At 34.9% G+C, this 24,582-nt stretch overlaps 1 protein-coding gene across 1 annotated transcript in view; it reads left to right on the forward strand.

Moving 5' to 3' along the window:
• Positions 1-24,582, forward strand: part of LOC148474553 (adhesion G protein-coupled receptor G1-like) — a 374,935-nt gene that overhangs the window by 138,154 nt on the left and 212,199 nt on the right. The window contains exon 4 of the mRNA XM_088458431.1: positions 19,789-19,867. Coding sequence (XP_088314557.1) covers positions 19,789-19,867 — 79 coding nt within the window. The remainder of the gene's footprint in view (positions 1-19,788; positions 19,868-24,582) is intronic.

Raw genomic sequence — 24,582 nt, forward strand, 5'->3', positions numbered from 1 at the left:
AACATGCTACTAAATGGTATATGCAGTGTAACATGTTACTAAGTGGTATATACAGTGTAACATGCTACTAATGGTATATACAGTGTAACATGCTACTAAATGGTATATACAGTGTAACATGTTACTAAGTGGTATATACAGTGTAACATGCTACTAAATGGTATATACAGTGTAACATGTTACTAAGTGGTATATACAGTGTAACATGCTACTAATGGTATATACAGTGTAACATGCTACTAAATGGTATATACAGTGTAACATGCTACTAATGGTATATACAGTGTAACATGCTACTAATGGTATATACAGTGTAACATGTTACTAAATGGTATATACAGTGTAACATGCTACTAATGGTATATACAGTGTAACATGCTACTAATGGTATATACAGTGTAACATGCTACTAAATGGTATATACAGTGTAACATGCTACTAAATGGTATATGCAGTGTAACATGTTACTAAGTGGTATATACAGTGTAACATGCTACTAATGGTATATACAGTGTAACATGCTACTAAATGGTATATACAGTGTAACATGCTACTAATGGTATATACAGTGTAACATGCTACTAAATGGTATATACAGTGTAACATGCTACTAAATGGTATATACAGTGTAACATGTTACTAAATGGTATATACAGTGTAACATGCTACTAATGGTATATACAGTGTAACATGCTACTAAATGGTATATACAGTGTAACATGTTACTAAGTGGTATATACAGTGTAACATGCTACTAAATGGTATATACAGTGTAACAAGTTACTAAGTGGTATATACAGTGTAACATGCTACTAATGGTATATACAGTGTAACATGCTACTAAATGGTATATACAGTGTAACATGCTACTAATGGTATATACAGTGTAACATGCTACTAATGGTATATACAGTGTAACATGTAACTAAATGGTATATACAGTGTAACATGCTACTAATGGTATATACAGTGTAACATGCTACTAATGGTATATACAATGTAACATGTTACTAAATGGTATATACAGTGTAACATGCTACTAATGGTATATACAGTGTAACATGCTACTAAATGGTATATACAGTGTAACATGCTACTAATGGTATATACAGTGTAACATGCTACTAAATGGTATATACAGTGTAACATGTTACTAAATGGTATATACAGTGTAACATGCTACTAAATGGTATATACAGTGTAACATGCTACTAAATGGTATATACAGTGTAACATGCTACTAATGGTATATACAGTGTAATATGCTACTAAATGGTATATACAGTGTAACATGCTACTAAATGGTATATACAGTGTAATATATTACTAAATGGTATATACAGTGTAATATTTTACTAAATGGTATAAACAGTGTAACATGCTACTAAATGGTATATACAGTGTAACATGCTACTAAATGGTATATACAGTGTAATATTCTACTAAATGGTATATACAGTGTAACATGCTACTAAATGGTATATACAGTGTAACATGCTACTAATGGTATATACAGTGTAACATGTTACTAAATGTTATATACAGTGTAACATGCAACTAAATGGTATATACAGTGTAACATGCTGCTAAATGGTATATACAGTGTAATATGCTACTAAATGGTATATACAGTGTAATATGCTACTAAATGGTATATACAGTGTAATATGCTACTAAATGGTATATACAGTGTAACATGCTACTAAATGGTATATACAGTGTAACATGTTACTAAATGGTATATACAGTGTAACATGTTACTAATGGTATATACAGTGTAACATGTTACTAAATGGTATATACAGTGTAACATGTTACTAATGGTATATGCAGTGTAACATGTTACTAAGTGGTATATACAGTGTAACATGCTACTAATGGTATATACAGTGTAACATGCTACTAAATGGTATATACAGTGTAACATGTTACTAATGGTATATGCAGTGTAACATGTTACTAAGTGGTATATACAGTGTAACATGTTACTAATGGTATATGCAGTGTAACATGTTACTAAGTGGTATATACAGTGTAACATGCTACTAATGGTATATACAGTGTAACATGCTACTAAATGGTATATACTGTGTAACATGTTACTAAGTGGTATATACAGTGTAACATGCTACTAAATGGTATATACAGTGTAACATGCTACTAAATGGTATATACAGTGTAAAATGCTACTAATGGTATATACAGTGTAACATGTAACTAAATGGTATATACAGTGTAACATGCTACTAATGGTATATACAGTGTAACATGTTACTAAATGGTATATACAGTGTAATATTCTACTAAATGGTATAAACAGTGTAACATGCTACTAAATGGTATATACAGTGTAATATATTACTAAATGGTATATACAGTGTAACATGCTACTAAATGGTATATACAGTGTAACATGCTACTAAATGGTATATACAGTGTAATATTCTACTAAATGGTATATACAGTGTAACATGCTACTAAATGGTATATACAGTGTAACATGCTACTAAATGGTATATACAGTGTAACATGCTACTAATGGTATATACAGTGTAACATGTTACTAAATGTTATATACAGTGTAACATGCTACTAAATGGTATATACAGTGTAACATGCTGCTAAATGGTATATACAGTGTAATATGCTACTAAATGGTATATACAGTGTAATATGCTACTAAATGGTATATACAGTGTAACATGCTACTAATGGTATATACAGTGTAACATGTTACTAAATGGTATATACAGTGTAACATGCTACTAAATGGTATATACAGTGTAACATGCTACTAAATGGTATATACAGTGTAACATGCTACTAAATGGTATATACAGTGTAACATGTTACTAATGGTATATGCAGTGTAACATGTTACTAAGTGGTATATACAGTGTAACATGCTACTAATGGTATATACAGTGTAACATGCTACTAAATGGTATATACAGTGTAACATGTTACTAAGTGGTATATACAGTGTAACATGCTACTAAATGGTATATACAGTGTAACATGTTACTAAGTGGTATATACAGTGTAACATGCTACTAATGGTATATACAGTGTAACATGCTACTAATGGTATATACAGTGTAACATGTAACTAAATGGTATATACAGTGTAACATGCTACTAATGGTATATACAGTGTAACATGTTACTAAATGGTATATACAGTGTAACATGCTACTAATGGTATATACAATGTAACATGCTACTAAATGGTATATACAGTGTAACATGCTACTAATGGTATATACAGTGTAACATGCTACTAAATGGTATATACAGTGTGACATGTTACTAAATGGTATATACAGTGTAACATGCTACGAAATGGTATATACAGTGTAACATGCTACTAAATGGTATATACAGTGTAACATGTTACTAAGTGGTATATACAGAGTAACATGCTACTAAATGGTATATACAGTGTAACATGCTACTAAATGGTATATACAGTGTAACATGTTACTAAATGGTATTTGCAGTGTAACATGCTACTAAATGGTATATACAGTGTAACATGCTACTAAATGGTATATACATTGTAATATTCTACTAAATGGTATATACAGTGTAATATTCTACTAATGGTATATACAGTGTAACATGCTACTAAATGGTATTTACAGTGTAATATTCTACTAAATGGTATTTACAGTGTAATATCCTACTAAATGTTATTTACAGTGTAACATGCTACTAAATGGTATATACAGTGTAACATGTTACAAAATGGTATATACAGTGTAACATGCTACTAAATGTTACATACAGTGTAACATGTTACTAAATAGTATTTACAGTGTAACATGCTACTAAATGTTACATACAGTGTAACATGTTACTAAATGGTATTTACAGTATAACATTCTACTAAATGGTATATACAGTGTAACATGTTACTAATGGTATTTACAGTGTAATATGCTACTAAATGTTATTTACAGTGTAACATGTTACTAATGGTATATACAGTGTAACATGTTACTAATGGTATTTACAGTGTAATATGCTATTAAATGTTATTTACAGTGTAACATGCTACTAATGGTATATACAGTGTAACATGTTACTAAATGGTATTTACAGTATAACATTCTACTAAATGGTATATACAGTGTAACATGCTACTAAATGGTATATACAGTGTAACATGCTACTAAATGGTATTTACAGTATAACATTCTACTAAATGGTATGTACAGTATAACATGCTGCTAATGGTATTTACAGTGTAACATGCTACTAATGGTATTTACAGTGTAATATGCTACTAAATGTTATTTACAGTGTAACATGCTACTAATGGTATATACAGTGTAACATGGTACTAATGTTATATACAGTGTAACATGTTACAAAATGGTATTTACAGTGTAACATTCTACTAAATGGTATATACAGTGTAACATGTTACTAAATGGTATATACAGTGTAACATGTTACTATATTGTATTTACAGTATAACATTCTACTAAATGGTATATACAGTGTAACATGTTACTAAATGGTATTTACAGTGTAACATGCTACTAAATGGTATATACAGTGTAACATTCTACTAAATGGTATATACAGTGTAACATGCTACTAAATGGTATATACAGTGTAATATTCTACTAAATGGTATATACAGTGTAACATGTTACTAAATGGTATATACAGTGTAACATGTTACTAAATGGTATTTACAGTGTAACATTCTACTAAATGGTATATACAGTGTAACATGTTACTAAATGGTATATACAGTGTAACATGTTACTAAATGGTATTTACAGTATAACATTCTTCTAAATGGTATATACAGTGTAACATGTTACTAAATGGTATTTACAGTGTAACATGTTACTAAATGGTATTTACAGTATAACATTCTTCTAAATGGTATATACAATGTAACATTCTACTAAATGGTATTTGCGGTGTAACATGCTACTAATGGTATATACAGTGTAATGTGCTACTAAATGGTATATACGGTGTAATGTGCTACTAAATGGTATATACAGTGTAATGTGCTACTAAATGGTATATACGGTGTAATGTGCTACTAAATGGTATATACAGTGTAACATGCTACTAAATGGTATTTACAGTGTAACATGTTACTAAATGGTATATACAGTGTAACATGCTACTAAATGGTATTTACAGTGTAACATGTTACTAAATGGTATATACGGTGTAACATGCTACTAATGGTATTTGCAGTGTAACATGCTACTAAATGGTATATACAGTGTAACATGCTACTAATGGTATTTGCAGTGTAATATGCTACTAAATGGTATATACAGTGTAACATGCTACTAAATGGTATTTACAGTGTAACATGCTACTAAATGGTATATACAGTGTAACATTCTACTAAATGGTATATACAGTGTAATGTGCTACTAAATGGTATATACAGTGTAATGTGCTACTAAATGATATATACAGTGTAACATGCTACTAAATGGTATATACAGTGTAACATTCTACTAATGGTATTTACAGTGTAACATGCTACTAAATGGTATATACAGTGTAACATGCTACTAATGGTATTTACAGTGTAACATGTTACTAAATGGTATATACAGTGGAACATGCTACTAAATGGTATTTACAGTGTAACATGCTACTAAATGGTATATACAGTGTAACATTCTACTAATGGTATTTACAGTGTAACATGCTACTAAATGGTATTTACAGTGTAATATGCTACTAAATGGTATATACAGTGTAACATGCTACTAAATGGTATATACAGTGTACCATGCTACTAAATGGTATTTACAGTGTAACATGTTACTAAATGGTATATACAGTGTAACATGCTACTAATGGTATATACAATGTAACATGCTACTAAATGGTATATACAGTGTAACATGCTACTAATGGTATATACAGTGTAACATGCTACTAAATGGTATATACAGTGTAACATGTTACTAAATGGTATATACAGTGTAACATGCTACTAAATGGTATATACAGTGTAACATGCTACTAAATGGTATATACAGTGTAACATGCTACTAATGGTATATACAGTTTAATATGCTACTAAATGGTATATACAGTGTAACATGCTACTAAATGGTATATACAGTGTAATATATTACTAAATGGTATATACAGTGTAATATTCTACTAAATGGTATAAACAGTGTAACATGCTACTAAATGGTATATACAGTGTAATATATTACTAAATGGTATATACAGTGTAACATGCTACTAAATGGTATATACAGTGTAACATGCTACTAAATGGTATATACAGTGTAATATTCTACTAAATGGTATATACAGTGTAACATGCTACTAAATGGTATATACAGTGTAACATGCTACTAATGGTATATACAGTGTAACATGTTACTAAATGTTATATACAGTGTAACATGCAACTAAATGATATATACAGTGTAACATGCTGCTAAATGGTATATACAGTGTAATATGCTACTAAATGGTATATACAGTGTAATATGCTACTAAATGGTATATACAGTGTAATATGCTACTAAATGGTATATACAGTGTAACATGCTACTAAATGGTATATACAGTGTAACATGTTACTAAATGGTATATACAGTGTAACATGTTACTAATGGTATATACAGTGTAACATGTTACTAAATGGTATATACAGTGTAACATGTTACTAATGGTATATGCAGTGTAACATGTTACTAAGTGGTATATACAGTGTAACATGCTACTAATGGTATATACAGTGTAACATGCTACTAAATGGTATATACAGTGTAACATGTTACTAATGGTATATGCAGTGTAACATGTTACTAAGTGGTATATACAGTGTAACATGTTACTAATGGTATATACAGTGTAACATGTTACTAATGGTATATACAGTGCAACATGCTACTAAATGGTATATACAGTGTAACATGTTACTAATGGTATATGCAGTGTAACATGTTACTAAGTGGTATATACAGTGTAACATGCTACTAATGGTATATACAGTGTAACATGCTACTAAATGGTATATACTGTGTAACATGTTACTAAGTGGTATATACAGTGTAACATGCTACTAAATGGTATATACAGTGTAACATGCTACTAAATGGTATATACAGTGTAAAATGCTACTAATGGTATATACAGTGTAACATGTAACTAAATGGTATAAACAGTGTAACATGCTACTAAATGGTATATACAGTGTAATATATTACTAAATGGTATATACAGTGTAACATGCTACTAAATGGTATATACAGTGTAACATGCTACTAAATGGTATATACAGTGTAATATTCTACAAAATGGTATATACAGTGTAACATGCTACTAAATGGTATATACAGTGTAACATGCTACTAAATGGTATATACAGTGTAACATGCTACTAATGGTATATACAGTGTAACATGCTACTAAATGGTATATACAGTGTAACATGCTACTAAATGTTATATACAGTGTAACATGCTACTAAATGGTATATACAGTGTAACATGCTGCTAAATGGTATATACAGTGTAATATGCTACTAAATGGTATATACAGTGTAATATGCTACTAAATGGTATATATAGTGTAACATGCTACTAATGGTATATACAGTGTAACATGTTACTAAATGGTATATACAGTGTAACATGCTACTAAATGGTATATACAGTGTAACATGCTACTAAATGGTATATACAGTGTAACATGTTACTAATGGTATATGCAGTGTAACATGTTACTAAGTGGTATATACAGTGTAACATGCTACTAATGGTATATACAGTGTAACATGCTACTACATGGTATATACAGTGTAACATGTTACTAAGTGGTATATACAGTGTAACATGCTACTAAATGGTATATACAGTGTAACATGTTACTAAGTGGTATATACAGTGTAACATGCTACTAATGGTATATACAGTGTAACATGCTACTAATGGTATATACAGTGTAACATGTAACTAAATGGTATATACAGTGTAACATGCTACTAATGGTATATACAGTGTAACATGTTACTAAATGGTATATACAGTGTAACATGCTACTAATGGTATATACAATGTAACATGCTACTAAATGGTATATACAGTGTAACATGCTACTAATGGTATATACAGTGTAACATGCTACTAAATGGTATATACAGTGTGACATGTTACTAAATGGTATATACAGTGTAACATGCTACGAAATGGTATATACAGTGTAACATGCTACTAAATGGTATATACAGTGTAACATGTTACTAAGTGGTATATACAGAGTAACATGCTACTAAATGGTATATACAGTGTAACATGCTACTAAATGGTATATACAGTGTAACATGTTACTAAATGGTATTTGCAGTGTAACATGCTACTAAATGGTATATACAGTGTAATATTCTACTAAATGGTATATACAGTGTAATATTCTACTAATGGTATATACAGTGTAACATGCTACTAAATGGTATTTACAGTGTAATATTCTACTAAATGGTATTTACAGTGTAATATCCTACTAAATGTTATTTACAGTGTAACATGCTACTAATGGTATATACAGTGTAACATGGTACTAATGTTATATACAGTGTAACATGTTACAAAATGGTATATACAGTGTAACATGCTACTAAATGTTACATACAGTGTAACATGTTACTAAATAGTATTTACAGTGTAACATGCTACTAAATGTTACATACAGTGTAACATGTTACTAAATGGTATTTACAGTATAACATTCTACTAAATGGTATATACAGTGTAACATGTTACTAATGGTATATACAGTGTAACATGTTACTAATGGTATTTACAGTGTAATATGCTATTAAATGTTATTTACAGTGTAACATGCTACTAATGGTATATACAGTGTAACATGTTACTAAATGGTATTTACAGTATAACATTCTACTAAATGGTATATACAGTGTAACATGCTACTAAATGGTATATACGGTGTAATGTGCTACTAAATGGTATATACAGTGTAACATGCTACTAAATGGTATTTACAGTATAACATTCTACTAAATGGTATGTACAGTATAACATGCTGCTAATGGTATTTACAGTGTAACATGCTACTAATGGTATTTACAGTGTAATATGCTACTAAATGTTATTTACAGTGTAACATGCTACTAATGGTATATACAGTGTAACATGGTACTAATGTTATATACAGTGTAACATGTTACAAAATGGTATTTACAGTGTAACATTCTACTAAATGGTATATACAGTGTAACATGTTACTAAATGGTATATACAGTGTAACATGTTACTAAATTGTATTTACAGTATAACATTCTACTAAATGGTATATACAGTGTAACATGTTACTAAATGGTATTTACAGTGTAACATGCTACTAAATGGTATATACAGTGTAACATTCTACTAAATGGTATATACAGTGTAACATGTTACTAAATGGTATATACAGTGTAACATGTTACTAAATGGTATATACAGTGTAACATGTTACTAAATGGTATTTACAGTGTAACATTCTACTAAATGGTATATACAGTGTAACATGTTACTAAATGGTATATACAGTGTAACATGTTACTAAATGGTATTTACAGTATAACATTCTACTAAATGGTATATACAGTGTAACATGTTACTAAATGGTATTTACAGTGTAACATTCTACTAAATGGTATATACAGTGTAACATGTTACTAAATGGTATTTACAGTGTAACATGCTACTAAATGGTATATACAATGTAACATTCTACTAAATGGTATTTGCGGTGTAACATGCTACTAATGGTATATACAGTGTAATGTGCTACTAAATGGTATATACGGTGTAATGTGCTACTAAATGGTATATACGGTGTAATGTGCTACTAAATGGTATATACAGTGTAATGTGCTACTAAATGGTATATACGGTGTAATGTGCTACTAAATGGTATATACAGTGTAACATGCTACTAAATGGTATTTACAGTGTAACATGTTACTAAATGGTATATACAGTGTAACATGCTACTAAATGGTATTTACAGTGTAACATGTTACTAAATGGTATTTACAGTGTAACATGCTACTAATGGTATTTGCAGTGTAACATGCTACTAAATGGTATATACAGTGTAACATGCTACTAATGGTATTTGCAGTGTAATATGCTACTAAATGGTATATACAGTGTAACATGTTACTAAATGGTATATACAGTGTAACATGCTACTAAATGATATTTACAGTGTAACATGCTACTAAATGGTATATACAGTGTAACATTCTACTAAATGGTATATACAGTGTAATGTGCTACTAAATGGTATATACTGTGTAATGTGCTACTAAATGATATATACAGTGTAACATGCTACTAAATGGTATATACAGTGTAACATTCTACTAATGGTATTTACAGTGTAACATGCTACTAAATGGTATATACAGTGTAACATGCTACTAATGGTATTTACAGTGTAACATGTTACTAAATGGTATATACAGTGGAACATGCTACTAAATGGTATATACAGTGTAACATTCTACTAATGGTATTTACAGTGGAACATGCTACTAAATGGTAATTACAGTGTAACATGTTACTAAATGGTATATACAGTGTAACATGCTACTAAATGGTATTTACAGTGTAATATGCTACTAAATGGTATATACAGTGTAACATGCTACTAAATGGTATATACAGTGTACCATGCTACTAAATGGTATTTACAGTGTAACATGTTACTAAATGGTATATACAGTGTAACATGCTACTAAATGGTATTTACAGTGTAACATGTTACTAAATGGTATATACGGTGTAACATGCTACTAATGGTATTTGCAGTGTAACATGCTACTAAATGGTGTATACAGTGTAACATTCTACTAAATGGTATATACAGTGTAACATTCTACTAATGGTATTTACAGTGTAACATGCTACTAAATGGTATTTACAGTGTAATTTGCTACTAAATGGTATATACAGTGTAACATGTTACTAAATGGTATATACAGTGTAACAAGCTACTAAATGGTATTTACAGTGTTATATGCTACTAAATGGAATTTACAGTGTAACATGTTACTAAATGGTATTTACAGTGTAAAATGCTACTAATGGTATATACAGTGTAACATGTTACTAAATGGTATATACAGTGTAACATGTTACTAAATGGTATATACAGTGTAACATGTTACTAATGGTATTTACAGTGTAACATGCTACTAATGGTATATACAGTGTAACATGTTACTAAGTGGTATATACAGTGTAACATGCTACTAATGGTATATACAGTGTAACATGCTACTAAATGGTATATACAGTGTAAGATGCTACTAATGGTATTTGCAGTGTAATATGCTACTAAATGGTATATACAGTGTAACATGTTACTAAATGGTATATACAGTGTAACATGCTACTAAATGGTATATACAGTGTAACATTCTACTAAATGGTATATACAGTGTAATGTGCTACTAAATGGTATATACAGTGTAATGTGCTACTAATTGGTATATACAGTGTAACATGCTACTAAATGGTATATACAGTGTAACATTCTACTAATGGTATATACAGTGTAACATGCTACTAAGTGGTATATACAGTGTAACATGCTACTAAATGGTATTTACAGTGTAACATGTTACTAAATGGTATATACAGTGTAACATGTTACTAATGGTATATACAGTGTAACATGTTACTAAGTGGTATATACAGTGTAACATGCTACTAAATGGTATATACAGTGTAACATGCTACTAAATGGTATATACAGTGTAACATGCTACTAATAGTATATACAGTGTAATATGCTACTAAATGGTATATACAGTGTAACATTCTACTAATTGTATTTACAGTGTAACATGCTACTAAATGGTATTTACAGTGTAACATGCTACTAAATGGTATATACAGTGTAACATTCTACTAATGGTATATACAGTGTAACATTCTACTAATGGTATATACAGTGTAACATGTTACTAAATGGTATATACAGTGTAACATTCTACTAATGGTATATACAGTGTAACATTCTACTAATAGTATATACAGTGTAACATGTTACTAAATGGTATTTACAGTGTAACATGCTACTAAATGGTATATACAGTGTAACATGCTACTAAATGGTATATACAGTGTAACATTCTACTAATGGTATTTACAGTGTAACATGCTACTAAATGGTATTTACAGTGTAACATGCTCCTAAATGGTATATACAGTGTAATATGCTACTAAGTGGTATATACGGTGTAACATGCTACTAATGGTATATACAGTGTAACATGCTACTAATGGTGTTTACAGTGTAACATGTTACTAAATGGTATATATAGTGTAACATTCTACTAATGGTATATACAGTGTAACATGTTACTAAATGGTATATACAGTGTAACATGCTACTAAATGGTATATACAGTGTAACATTCTACTAATGGTATTTACAGTGTAACATGCTACTAATGGTATATACAGTGTAACATGTTACTAAATGGTATATATAGTGTAACATTCTACTAATGGTATATACAGTGTAACATGCTACTAAATGGTATATACAGTGTAACATTCTACTAATGGTATATACAGTGTAACATGCTACTAAATGGTATATACAGTGTAACATGCTACTAAATGGTATTTACAGTGTAACATGTTACTAAATGGTATATACAGTGTAACATTCTACTAAATGGTATATACAGTGTAATGTGCTACTAAATGGTATATACAGTGTAATGTGCTACTAAATGGTATATACAGTGTAACATGCTACTAAATGGTATATACAGTGTAACATTCTACTAATGGTATTTACAGTGTAACATGCTACTAAATGGTATATACAGTGTAACATGCTACTAATGGTATTTACAGTGTAACATGTTACTAAATGGTATTTACAGTGTAGCATGCTACTAAGTGGTATATACAGTGTAACATGCTACTAAATGGTATTTACAGTGTAACATGTTACTAAATGGTATATACAGTGTAACATTTTACTAATGGTATATACAGTGTAACATGTTACTAAGTGGTATATACAGTGTAACATGGTACTAAATGGTATATACAGTGTAACATGCTACTAAATGGTATTTACAGTGTAACATGCTACTAATAGTATATACAGTGTAATATGCTACTAAATGGTATATACAGTGTAACATGTTACTAAATGGTATATACAGTGTAACATGTTACTAAGTGGTATATACAGTGTAACATGCTACTAATGGTATATACAGTGTAACATGCTACTAATGGTATATACAGTGTAACATGCTACTAAATGGTATTTACAGTGTAACATTCTACTAATGGTATATACAGTGTAATATTCTACTAAAAGGTATATACAGTGTAACATGCTACTAAATGGTATATACAGTGTAACATGCTACTAAATGGTATATACAGTGTAACATGCTACTAATGGTATTTGCAGTGTAATATGCTACTAAATGGTATATACAGTGTAACATGTTACTAAATGGTATATACAGTGTAACATGCTACTAAATGGTATTTACAGTGTAACATGCTACTAAATGGTATATACAGTGTAACATGCTACTAATGGTATATACAGTGTAACATGCTACTAATGGTATTTGAAGTGTAACATGCTACTAATGGTATATACAGTGTAACATGCTACTAAATGGTATATACAGTGTAACATGCTACTAATGGTATTTGCAGTGTAATATGCTACTAAATGGTATATACAGTGTAACATGTTACTAAATGGTATATACAGTGTAACATGTTACTAAATGGTATATACAGTGTAATATTCTACTAAATGGTATATACAGTGTAACATGCTACTAAATGGTATATACAGTGTAACGTGCTACTAAATGGTATATACGGTGTAATGTGCTACTAAATGGTATATACGGTGTAATGTGCTACTAAATGGTATATACAGTGTACCATGCTAATAAATGGTATATACAGTGTAACATGCTACTAAATGGTATATACAGTGTAATGTGCTACTAAATGGTATATACAGTGTAATGTGCTACTAAATGGTATATACGGTGTTATGTGCTACTAAATGGTATATACAGTGTAATGTGCTACTAAATGGTATATACGGTCTAATGTGCTACTAAATGGTATATACAGTGTAACATGCTACTAATGGTATTTACAGTGTAATATGCTACTAAATGGTATATACAGTGTAACATGCTACTAAATGGTATTTACAGTGTAACATGTTACTAAATGGTATATACAGTGTAACATGCTACTAAATGGTATTTACAGTGTAACATGCTACTAAATGGTATTTACAGTGTAACATGTTACTAAATGGTATATACGGTATAACATGCTACTAATTGTATTTGCAGTGTAACATGCTACTAAATGGTATATACAGTGTAACATGCTACTAATGGTATTTGCAGTGTAATATGCTACTAAATGGTATATACAGTGTAACATGTTACTAAATGGTATATACAGTGTAACATGCTACTAAATGGTATTTACAGTGTAACATGCTACTAAATGGTATTTACAGTGTAACATGCTACTAAATGGTATTTACAGTGTAACATTCTACTAATGGTATTTACAGTGGAACATGCTACTAAAAGGTATTTACAGTGTAATATGCTACTAAATGGTATATACAGTGTAACATGCTACTAAATGGTATTTACAGTGTAACATGTTACTAAATGGTATATACGGTGTAACATGCTACTAATGGTATTTGCAGTGTAACATGCTACTAAATGGTATATACAGTGTAACATTCTACTAAATGGTATATACAGTGTAACATTCTACTAATGGTATTTACAGTGTAACATGCTACTAAATGGTATTTACAGTGTAATATGCTACTAAATGGTATATACAGTGTAACATGTTACTAAATGGTATATACAGTGTAACATGCTACTAAATGGTATTTACAGTGTTATATGCTACTAAATGGTATTTACAGTGTAACATGTTACTAAATGGTATATACAGTGTAACATGCTACTAAATGGTATTTACAGTGTAACATGTTACTAAATGGTATATACAGTGTAACATGCTACTAAATGGTATATACAGTGTAACATGCTACTAATAGTATATACAGTGTAATATGCTACTAAATGGTATATACAGTGTAACATGTTACTAAATGGTATATACAGTGTAATATTCTACTAAATGGTATGTACAGTGTAACATGCTACTAATGGTATATACAGTGTAACATGTTACTAAATGGTATTTACAGTGTAACATTCTACTAATGGTATTTACAGTGTAACATGCTACTAAATGGTATTTACAGTGTAACATGCTACTAAATGGTATATACAGTGTAACATTCTACTAATGGTATATACAGTGTAACATTCTACTAATGGTATGTACAGTGTAACATGTTACTAAATGGTATATACAGTGTAATATTCTACTAAATGGTATGTACAGTGTAACATGCTACTAATGGTATATACAGTGTAATATTCTACTAAATGGTATGTACAGTGTAACATGTTACTAAATGGTATATACAGTGTAATATTCTACTAAATGGTATGTACAGTGTAACATGCTACTAATGGTATATACAGTGTAACATGTTACTAAATGGTATTTACAGTGTAACATTCTACTAATGGTATTTACAGTGTAACATGCTACTAAATGGTATTTACAGTGTAACATGCTACTAAATGGTATATACAGTGTAACATTCTACTAATGGTATATACAGTGTAACATTCTACTAATGGTATTTACAGTGTAACATTCTACTAATGGTATATACAGTGTAACATGCTACTAAATGGTATATACAGTGTAACATGCTACTACTGGTATATACAGTGTAACATGTTACTAAATGGTATTTACAGTGTAACATTCTACTAAATGGTATTTACAGTGTAACATTCTACTAATGGTATTTACAGTGTAACATGCTACTAAATGGTATATACAGTGTAATATCCTACTAAATGGTATATACTGTGTAACATGCTACTAATGGTATATACAGTGTAACATGTTACTAAATGGTATATACAGTGTAACATTCTACTAATGGTATATACAGTGTAACATGCTACTAAATGGTATATAAAGTGTAACATTCTACTAATGGTATATACAGTGTAACATTCTACTAATGGTATATACAGTGTAACATGCTACTAAATGGTATATAAAGTGTAACATTCTACTAATGGTATATACAGTGTAACATGCTACTAATGGTATATACAGTGTAACATTCTACTAAATATTGTGTATGTTTACTGATGGGTGTGGTTATATTGGTGGGTGTGTCTTTATTAATGCTATGCGACAATACATTTAATGATTGGATTTTTTTACTGATGGGTGTGGTTATATTGGTGGGTGGGTCTTTATTAATGCTATGCGACAATACATTTAATGATTGGATTTTTTTACTGATGGGTGTGGTTATATTGGTGAGTGGGTCTTTATTAATGCTATACGTCAATACATTTAATGATTTGATTTTCTTACTGATGGGTGTGGTTATATTGGTGGGTGGGTCTTTATTAATGCTATGCGACAATACATTTAATGATTGGATTTTCTTACTGATGGGTGTGGTTATATTGGTGGGTGGGTCTTTGTTAAAGGTTTGCATGGATACTTGTAATGGTTGGTAATTGATGATGGGTTTGGTTATATTGGTGGAGGTTTGCAGTCCTTGACGTTGATGGCACTGTGGCATGGTCCTTCCGGCAAGGGAGCTGGCGCGTGGAGACTGGCATTGTGTGTGTGCGGGGGTCTGCTAGCGTTGGGCTATCCTGGCAAGGGTAAGTCTAGCGGCGTTTCAGTACCACAGATTCATGGGCGCGGCCATCTTGCCTCAGGTCTTGTGATATAGTGGGCCTATCCAGATGCATCAGGTGATCTCTCTAGCCACTCACGTTCCGTTACTGGGTACTTAAGGGTGTTTTAGCGCCCTGTAGTTGCCAGTGCAATGTGTTCACAGCGTAGTTGTGGGAGAGAGGTCTCTGCGCTCCCGAACCTTAGACTTGTGCTCCGGTGCTTGTCCTAGCTCCTTGTCAGCCTCCGGCTCCCTGCATAGCCTGCACCTTCCACCAGACCCACTCCTGCCTGAACCTTGCTCCTCAGTATAACCCATTCCTGCCCAGTCATCCCTCAGCATTTCTGGATTCCCTTCAACCATTATCACAGCATTACTGGATTTCCCTCTCAGTCACTGTTCAGCATACCTGGATATTCACTTTCACAGCCTAATTGGACTCACCTGATCCATCTGTCACTGATCTGGACACTTGTTACTCCCATCCACCTCCGTCTCCTTCAGTCACATATTACTCTGTCATTACTCCCATCCACCTCCGTCTCCTTCAGTCACGTATTACTCTGTCATTACTCCCATCCACCTCCGTCTCCTTCAGTCACGTATTACTCTGTCATTACTCCCATCCACCTCCGTCTCCTTCAGTCACGTATTACTCTGTCATTACTCCCATCCACCTCCCTCTCCTTCAGTCACGTATTACTCTGTCATTACTCCCATCCACCTCCGTCTCCTTCAGTCACGTATTACTCTGTCATTACTCCCATCCACCTCCGTCTCCTTCAGTCACGTATTACTCTGTCATTACTCCCATCCACCTCCCTCTCCTTCAGTCACGTATTACTCTGTCATTACTCCCATCCACCTCCGTCTCCTTCAGTCACGTATTACTCTGTCATTACTCCCATCCACCTCCGTCTCCTTCAGTCACGTATTACTCTGTCATTACTCCCATCCACCTCCGTCTCCTTCAGTCACGTATTACTCTGTCATTACTCCCATCCACCTCCGTCTCCTTCAGTCACGTATTACTCTGTCATTACTCCCATCCACCGCCGTCTCCTTCAGTCACATATTACTCTGTCATTACTACCATCCACCTCCGTCTCCTTCAGTCACATATTACTCTGTCATTACTCCCATCCACCTCCGTCTCCTTCAGTCACGTATTACTCTGTCATTACTCCCATCCACCGCCGTCTCCTTCAGTCACGTATTACTCTGTCATTACTCCCGTCCACCATCATCTCCTTCAGTCGCGTATTACTCTGTCATTACTCCCATCCACCTCCGTCTCCTTCAGTCACATATTACTCTGTCATTACTCCCATCCACCTCCGTCTCCTTCAGTCACGTATTACTCTGTCATTACTCCCATCCACCTCCGTCTCCTTCAGTCACATATTACTCTGTCATTACTCCCATCCACCTCCGTCTCCTTCAGTCACATATTACTCTGTCATTACTCCCATCCACCTCCGTCTCCTTCAGTCACGTATTACTCTGTCATTACTCCCATCCACCTCCGTCTCCTTCAGTCACGTATTACTCTGTCATTACTCCCATCCACCGCCGTCTCCTTCAGTCACGTATTACTCTGTCATTACTCCCATCCACCTCCGTCTCCTTCAGTCACGTATTACTCTGTCATTACTCCCATCCACCTCCGTCTCCTTCAGTCACATATTACTCTGTCATTACTCCCATCCACCTCCCTCTCCATCAGTCACATATTACTCTGTCATTACTGGACTTTAGTTATATTAGTGTTCATGTCTCCCAACATTCACATTAAACATCCCAACTTTCCAACCCGGGTCCACAACAAACACAGGTCCTAACACATACATTTAATGGTTGGTAATTCTTAATGATGGGAGTGGTTATGTTTTGTGGGTGTGGCTTTGTTAATGGTAGGCGTGGATACATTTAATTATTGGTGGGTGTGGCTTTGTTAATTGTCGACATGTATATATTTAATGGTGGGTGTGACTTTGTAGGCATGGATATATTTAATGGTGGGTGTGACTTTGTAGGCATGGATATATTGGTGGGTGTGGCTTAAATGTAGGCGTGGATATATTTAATGGTGGGTGTGACTTTGTAGGCATGGATATATTGGTGGGTGTGGCTTAAATGTAGGCGTGGATATATTTAATGGTGGGTGTGACTGTTAAATGTAGGCATGGATATATTTAATGGTCGGTGTGACTTTAATTGTAGGCGTGGATATATTTAATGGTGGGTGTGACTTTAATTGTAGGCAAGGATATATTTAATGGTGGGTGTGACTTTGTTAAATGTAGGCATGGATATATTTAATGGTGGGTGTGACTTTGTAGGCGTGGATATATTGGTGGGTGTGGCTTTGTTGTATTCGTGGATATATTTAATGGTGGGTGTGACTTTTTAGGCGTGGATATATTGGTGGGTGTGGCTTTGTTGTATTCGTGGATATATTTAATGGTGGGTGTGGCTTTGTTAATTGTAGGCGTGGATATATTTAATGGTGGGTGTGGCTTTGTTAATTGTAGGCGTGGATATATTTAATGGTGGGTGTTGCTTTTGTTAATTGTAGGCGTGGATATATTTAATGGTGGGTGTGGTTTTGTTAATGGCTGTGAATTTTCCTTCCATTATGGTGGAGTGTAGAAATATTATTTTTAATGTGAAAGCTATGAGCCCAAAGGCAGATTTCCTGTATACTGCTACACTAATCGCTGAGTTCCAGGAATCCATATTGTGCCTAATGTACGGTAATAATTTTGTAAAATCCGTGGTTGATATCACAATATTTAAATTTTGTTGTGTAATAATTGTAAAATTATATAAATATCAGCAACACAGTGATTACTTGTTTCTGTGATTTTACGAAGTCCCCCCATTATTAAACTGCGTCTGCCTGTCCCCCCACAGACACGGCCTTTCTGGAACACGAGATCTCGCAGGTCGGCGATTACCTGGACAAGTCAGGGCTCAGCGGTGACAGACGAGAGTAAGTGTCACTGATTATTGTCACCGTAAATCCGCATAGATGAGGAATAACCCGCGTCACTAATTCCCGCACTAGCTCTGCAGTATAATAATAATCCTGATTTTCTAAAAAATAATCTAATCCCTTAAGGACAGCTCCAAGTTGTAAACCCAACTATTTATTTGTACTGGAAAGAGAAGATAAAATCTATTACCTACCGGGCGCTACAAAGGGTTATACTTTCCAAATAGCAGCAGCTGGGGGTAGGAGACCGTCCTCCTTCAGTAAAACAATAACGACTATTAATTTGTCCCTGAATATTGTTCATTAGTGATTTACTGCCCGATATAATGCAGATAATGCCCGATATAATGCCCGATATAATGCAGATAATGCCCGATATAATGCCCGATATACTGCAGATAATGCCCGATATACTGCCTGATATAATGCAGATAATGCCCGATATAATGCCCGATATAATGCAGATAATGCCATGTATTGAATGGAATTCTCATTAATCTGATTTTACTTTCTGAAGCTTTTATCATGTAATGTATATCGACCAAGAATATTAGAAATGCAGAACGCTACATCATAACTACATTCAATAGGCGCATATAATATACACGGAGTTCGGCAGGGACTGTGCTAAGTGTGTGACAGTCAGTGGCGGCTCTAGAGGTGGGGCTGCAGCGCTATCTAAAATTCAAATAGGGAAAACCTCACCAACTGCCACCCCAAATGCTGGCATCACACCAACTGCCACCCCAAATTCTGCCAAACATCGCCGGCCGGGACTCACTAGTAGTTGGTGTGGCGCTTTAGTGTGATGGAAAAGGTCAACAATAAAAAGGTTGACACTAATTTGGTTGACACCAAAAGTCGACCTGGAAGGAGGTTGACACAATAAAAGGTCGACAGTACAGAAAGACAAAAGGTTGACATGGAAATGGTCAACACAGCAATGGTCGACACTTTTTTTTTTCTGACCCTAAACTTCACCCTAACCCTCCCCTTTGTGTAATTACCCTAACCGCCCCTCCTAGTGCCAAACCCTAATACTAATCCTATCCCTAACCCTCCCCTTTGTGTAATTACCCTAACCGCCCCTCCCAGTGCTAATCCTAATACTAATCCTATCCCTAACCCTCCCCTTTGTGTAATTACCCTAACCGCCCCTCCTAGTGCTAATCCTAATACTAATCCTATCCCTAACCCTCCCCTTTGTGTAATTACCCTAACCGCCCCTCCTAGTGCCAAACCCTAATACTAAACCTATCCCTAACCCTCCCCTTTGTGTAATTACCCTAATCGCCCCTCCTAGTGCTAACCCTAATACTAATCCTATCCCTAACCCTCCCCTTTGTGTAATTACCCAAACCGCCCCTCCTAGTGCCTAATCCTAATAGTAAACCTATCCCTAACCCTCCCCTTTGTGTAATTACCCTAACCGCCCCTCCTAGTGCCAAACCCTAATCCTAAACCTATCCCTAACCCTCCCCTTTGTGTAATTACCCTAACCGCCCCTCCTAGTGCCTAATCCTAATACTAAACCTATCCCAAACCCTCCCCTTTGTGCAATTAACCTATCCACCCCTCCTAGTGCCTAATCCTAATAGTAAACCTATCCCTAACCCTCCCCTTTGTGTAATTACCCTAACCGCCCCTCCTAGTGCTAATCCTAATACTAAACCTATCCCTAACCCTCCCCTTTGTGTAATTACCCTAACCGCCCCTCCTAGTGTCTAATCCTAATACTAATCCTATCCCTAACCCTCCCCTTTGTGTAATTACCCTAACCGCCCCTCCCAGTGCTAATCCTAATACTAATCCTATCCCTAACCCTCCCCTTTGTGTAATTACCCTAACCGCCCCTCCTAGTGCTAATCCTAATACTAATCCTATCCCTAACCCTCCCCTTTGTGTAATTACCCTAACCGCCCCTCCTAGTGCTAATCCTAATACTAAACCTATCCCTTACCCTCCCCTTTGTGTAATTACCCTAACCGCCCCTCCTAGTGCCAAACCCTAATACTAAACCTATCCCTAACCCTCCACTTTGTGTAATTACCCTAACCGCCCCTCCTAGTGCCTAATCCTAATACTAAACCTATCCCTTACCCTCCCCTTTGTGTAATTACCCTAACCGCCCCTCCTAGTGCCTAATCCTAATACTAAACCTATCCCTAACCCTCCCCTTTGTGTAATTACCCTAACCACCCCTCCTAGTGCCAAACCCTAATACTAAACCTATCCGTAACCCTCCCCTTTGTGTAATTACCCTAACCGCCCCTCCTAGTGCTAATCCTAATACTAATCCTATCCCTAACCCTCCCCTTTGTGTAATTACCCTAACCGCCCCTCCTAGTGCCTAATCCTAATACTAAACCTATCCCTAACCCTCCCCTTTGTGTAATTACCCTAACCGCCCCTCCTAGTGCCTAATCCTAATACTAATCCTATCCCTAACCCTCCCCTTTGTGTAATTACCCTAACCGCCCCTCCTAGTGCTAATCCTAATACTAAACCTATCCCTAACCCTCCCCTTTGTGTAATTACCCTAACCGCCCCTCCTAGTGCTAATCCTAATACTAAACCTATCCCTAACCCTCCCCTTTGTGTAATTACCCTAACCGCCCCTCCTAGTGCCTAATCCTAATACTAATCCTATCCCTAACCCTCCCCTTTGTGTAATTACCCTAACCGCCCCTCCTAGTGCTAATCCCTAATACTAAACCTATCCATAACCCTCCCCTTTGTGTAATTACCCTAACCGCCCCTCCTAGTGCCTAATCCTAATAATAAACCTATCCCTAACCCTCCCCTTTGTGTAATTACCCTAACCGCCCCTCCTAGTGCTAATCCTAATACTAAACCTAACCCTAACCCTCCCCTTTGTGTAATTACCTAACCGCCCCTCCTAGTGCTAATCCTAATACTAATCCTATCCCTAACCCTCCCCTTTGTGTAATTACCCTAACCGCCCCTCCTAGTGCTAATCCCTAATACTAAACCTATCCATAACCCTCCCCTTTGTGTAATTACCCTAACCGCCCCTCCTAGTGCCTAATCCTAATAATAAACCTATCCCTAACCCTCCCCTTTGTGTAATTACCCTAACCGCCCCTCCTAGTGCTAATCCCTAATACTAAACCTATCCCTAACCCTCCCCTTTGTGTAATTACCCTAACCGCCCCTCCTAGTGCTAATCCTAATACTAAACCTATCCCTAACCCTCCCCTTTGTGTAATTACCCTAACCGCCCCTCCTAGTGCCAATCCTAATGCTAAACATATCCCTAACCCTCCCCTTTGTGTAATTACCCTAACCGCCCCTCCTAGTGCTAATCCTAATACTAAACCTAACCCTAACCCTCCCCTTTGTGTAATTACCCTAACCGCCCCTCCAAGTGCTAATCCTAATACTAAACCTATCCCTAACCCTCCCCTTTGTGTAATTACCCTAACCGCCCCTCGTAGTGCTAATCCCTAATACTAAACCTATCCATAACCCTCCCCTTTGTGTAATTACCCTAACCACCCCTCCTAGTGCTAATCCTAATACTAAACCTATCCCTAACCCTCCCCTTTGTGTAATTACCCTAACCGCCCCTCCTAGTGCCTAATACTAATACTAAACCTATCCCTTACCCTCCCCTTTGTGTAATTACCCTAACCGCCCCTCCTAGTGCTAATCCTAATACTAAACCTATCCCTAACCCTCCCCTTTGTGTAATTACCCTAACCGCCCCTCCTAGTGCTAATCCTAATACTAAACCTATCCCTAACCCTCCCCTTTGTGTAATTACCCTAACCGCCCCTCCTAGTGCTAATCCTAATACTAAACCTATCCCTAACCCTCCCCTTTGTGTAATTACCCTAACCGCCCCTCCTAGTGCTAATCCTAATACTAAACCTAACCCTAACCCTCCCCTTTGTGTAATTACCCTAACCGCCCCTCCTAGTGCCTAATACTAATACTAAACCTATCCCTAACCCTCCCCTTTGTGTAATTACCCTAACCGCCCCTCCTAGTGCTAATCCTAATACTAAACCTATCCCTAACCCTCCCCTTTGTGTAATTACCCTAACCGCCCCTCCTAGTGCTAATCCCTAATACTAAACCTATCCCTAACCCTCCCCTTTGTGTAATTACCTAACCGCCCCTCCTAGTGCTAATCCTAATACTAAACCTATCCCTAACCCTCCCCTTTGTGTAATTACCCTAACCGCCCCTCCTAGTGCTAATCCCTAATACAAAACCTATCCCTAACCCTCCCCTTTGTGTAATTACCCTAACCGCCCCTCCTAGTGCTAATCCCTAATACTAAACCTATCCCTAACCCTCCCCTTTGTGTAATTACCCTAACCGCCCCTCCTAGTGCCTAATCCTAATACTAATCCTATCCCTAACCCTCCCCTTTGTGTACTTACCCTAACCGCCCCTCCTAGTGCTAATCCTAATACTAAACCTATCCCTAACCCTCCCCTTTGTGTAATTACCCTAACCGCCCCTCCTAGTGCCTAATACTAAACCTAACCCTAACCCTCGCCTTTGTGTAATTACCCTAACCGCCCCTCGTAGTGCTAATCCCTAATACTAAACCTATCCATAACCCTCCCCTTTGTGTAATTACCCTAACCACCCCTCCTAGTGCTAATCCTAATACTAAACCTATCCCTAACCCTCCCCTTTGTGTAATTACCCTAACCGCCCCTCCTAGTGCCTAATAC

Source organism: Taudactylus pleione, unplaced genomic scaffold, assembly GCF_031769625.1.
Source record: "Taudactylus pleione unplaced genomic scaffold, aTauple2 ptg000832l, whole genome shotgun sequence".
Lineage (NCBI taxonomy): Eukaryota > Metazoa > Chordata > Amphibia > Anura > Myobatrachidae > Taudactylus > Taudactylus pleione.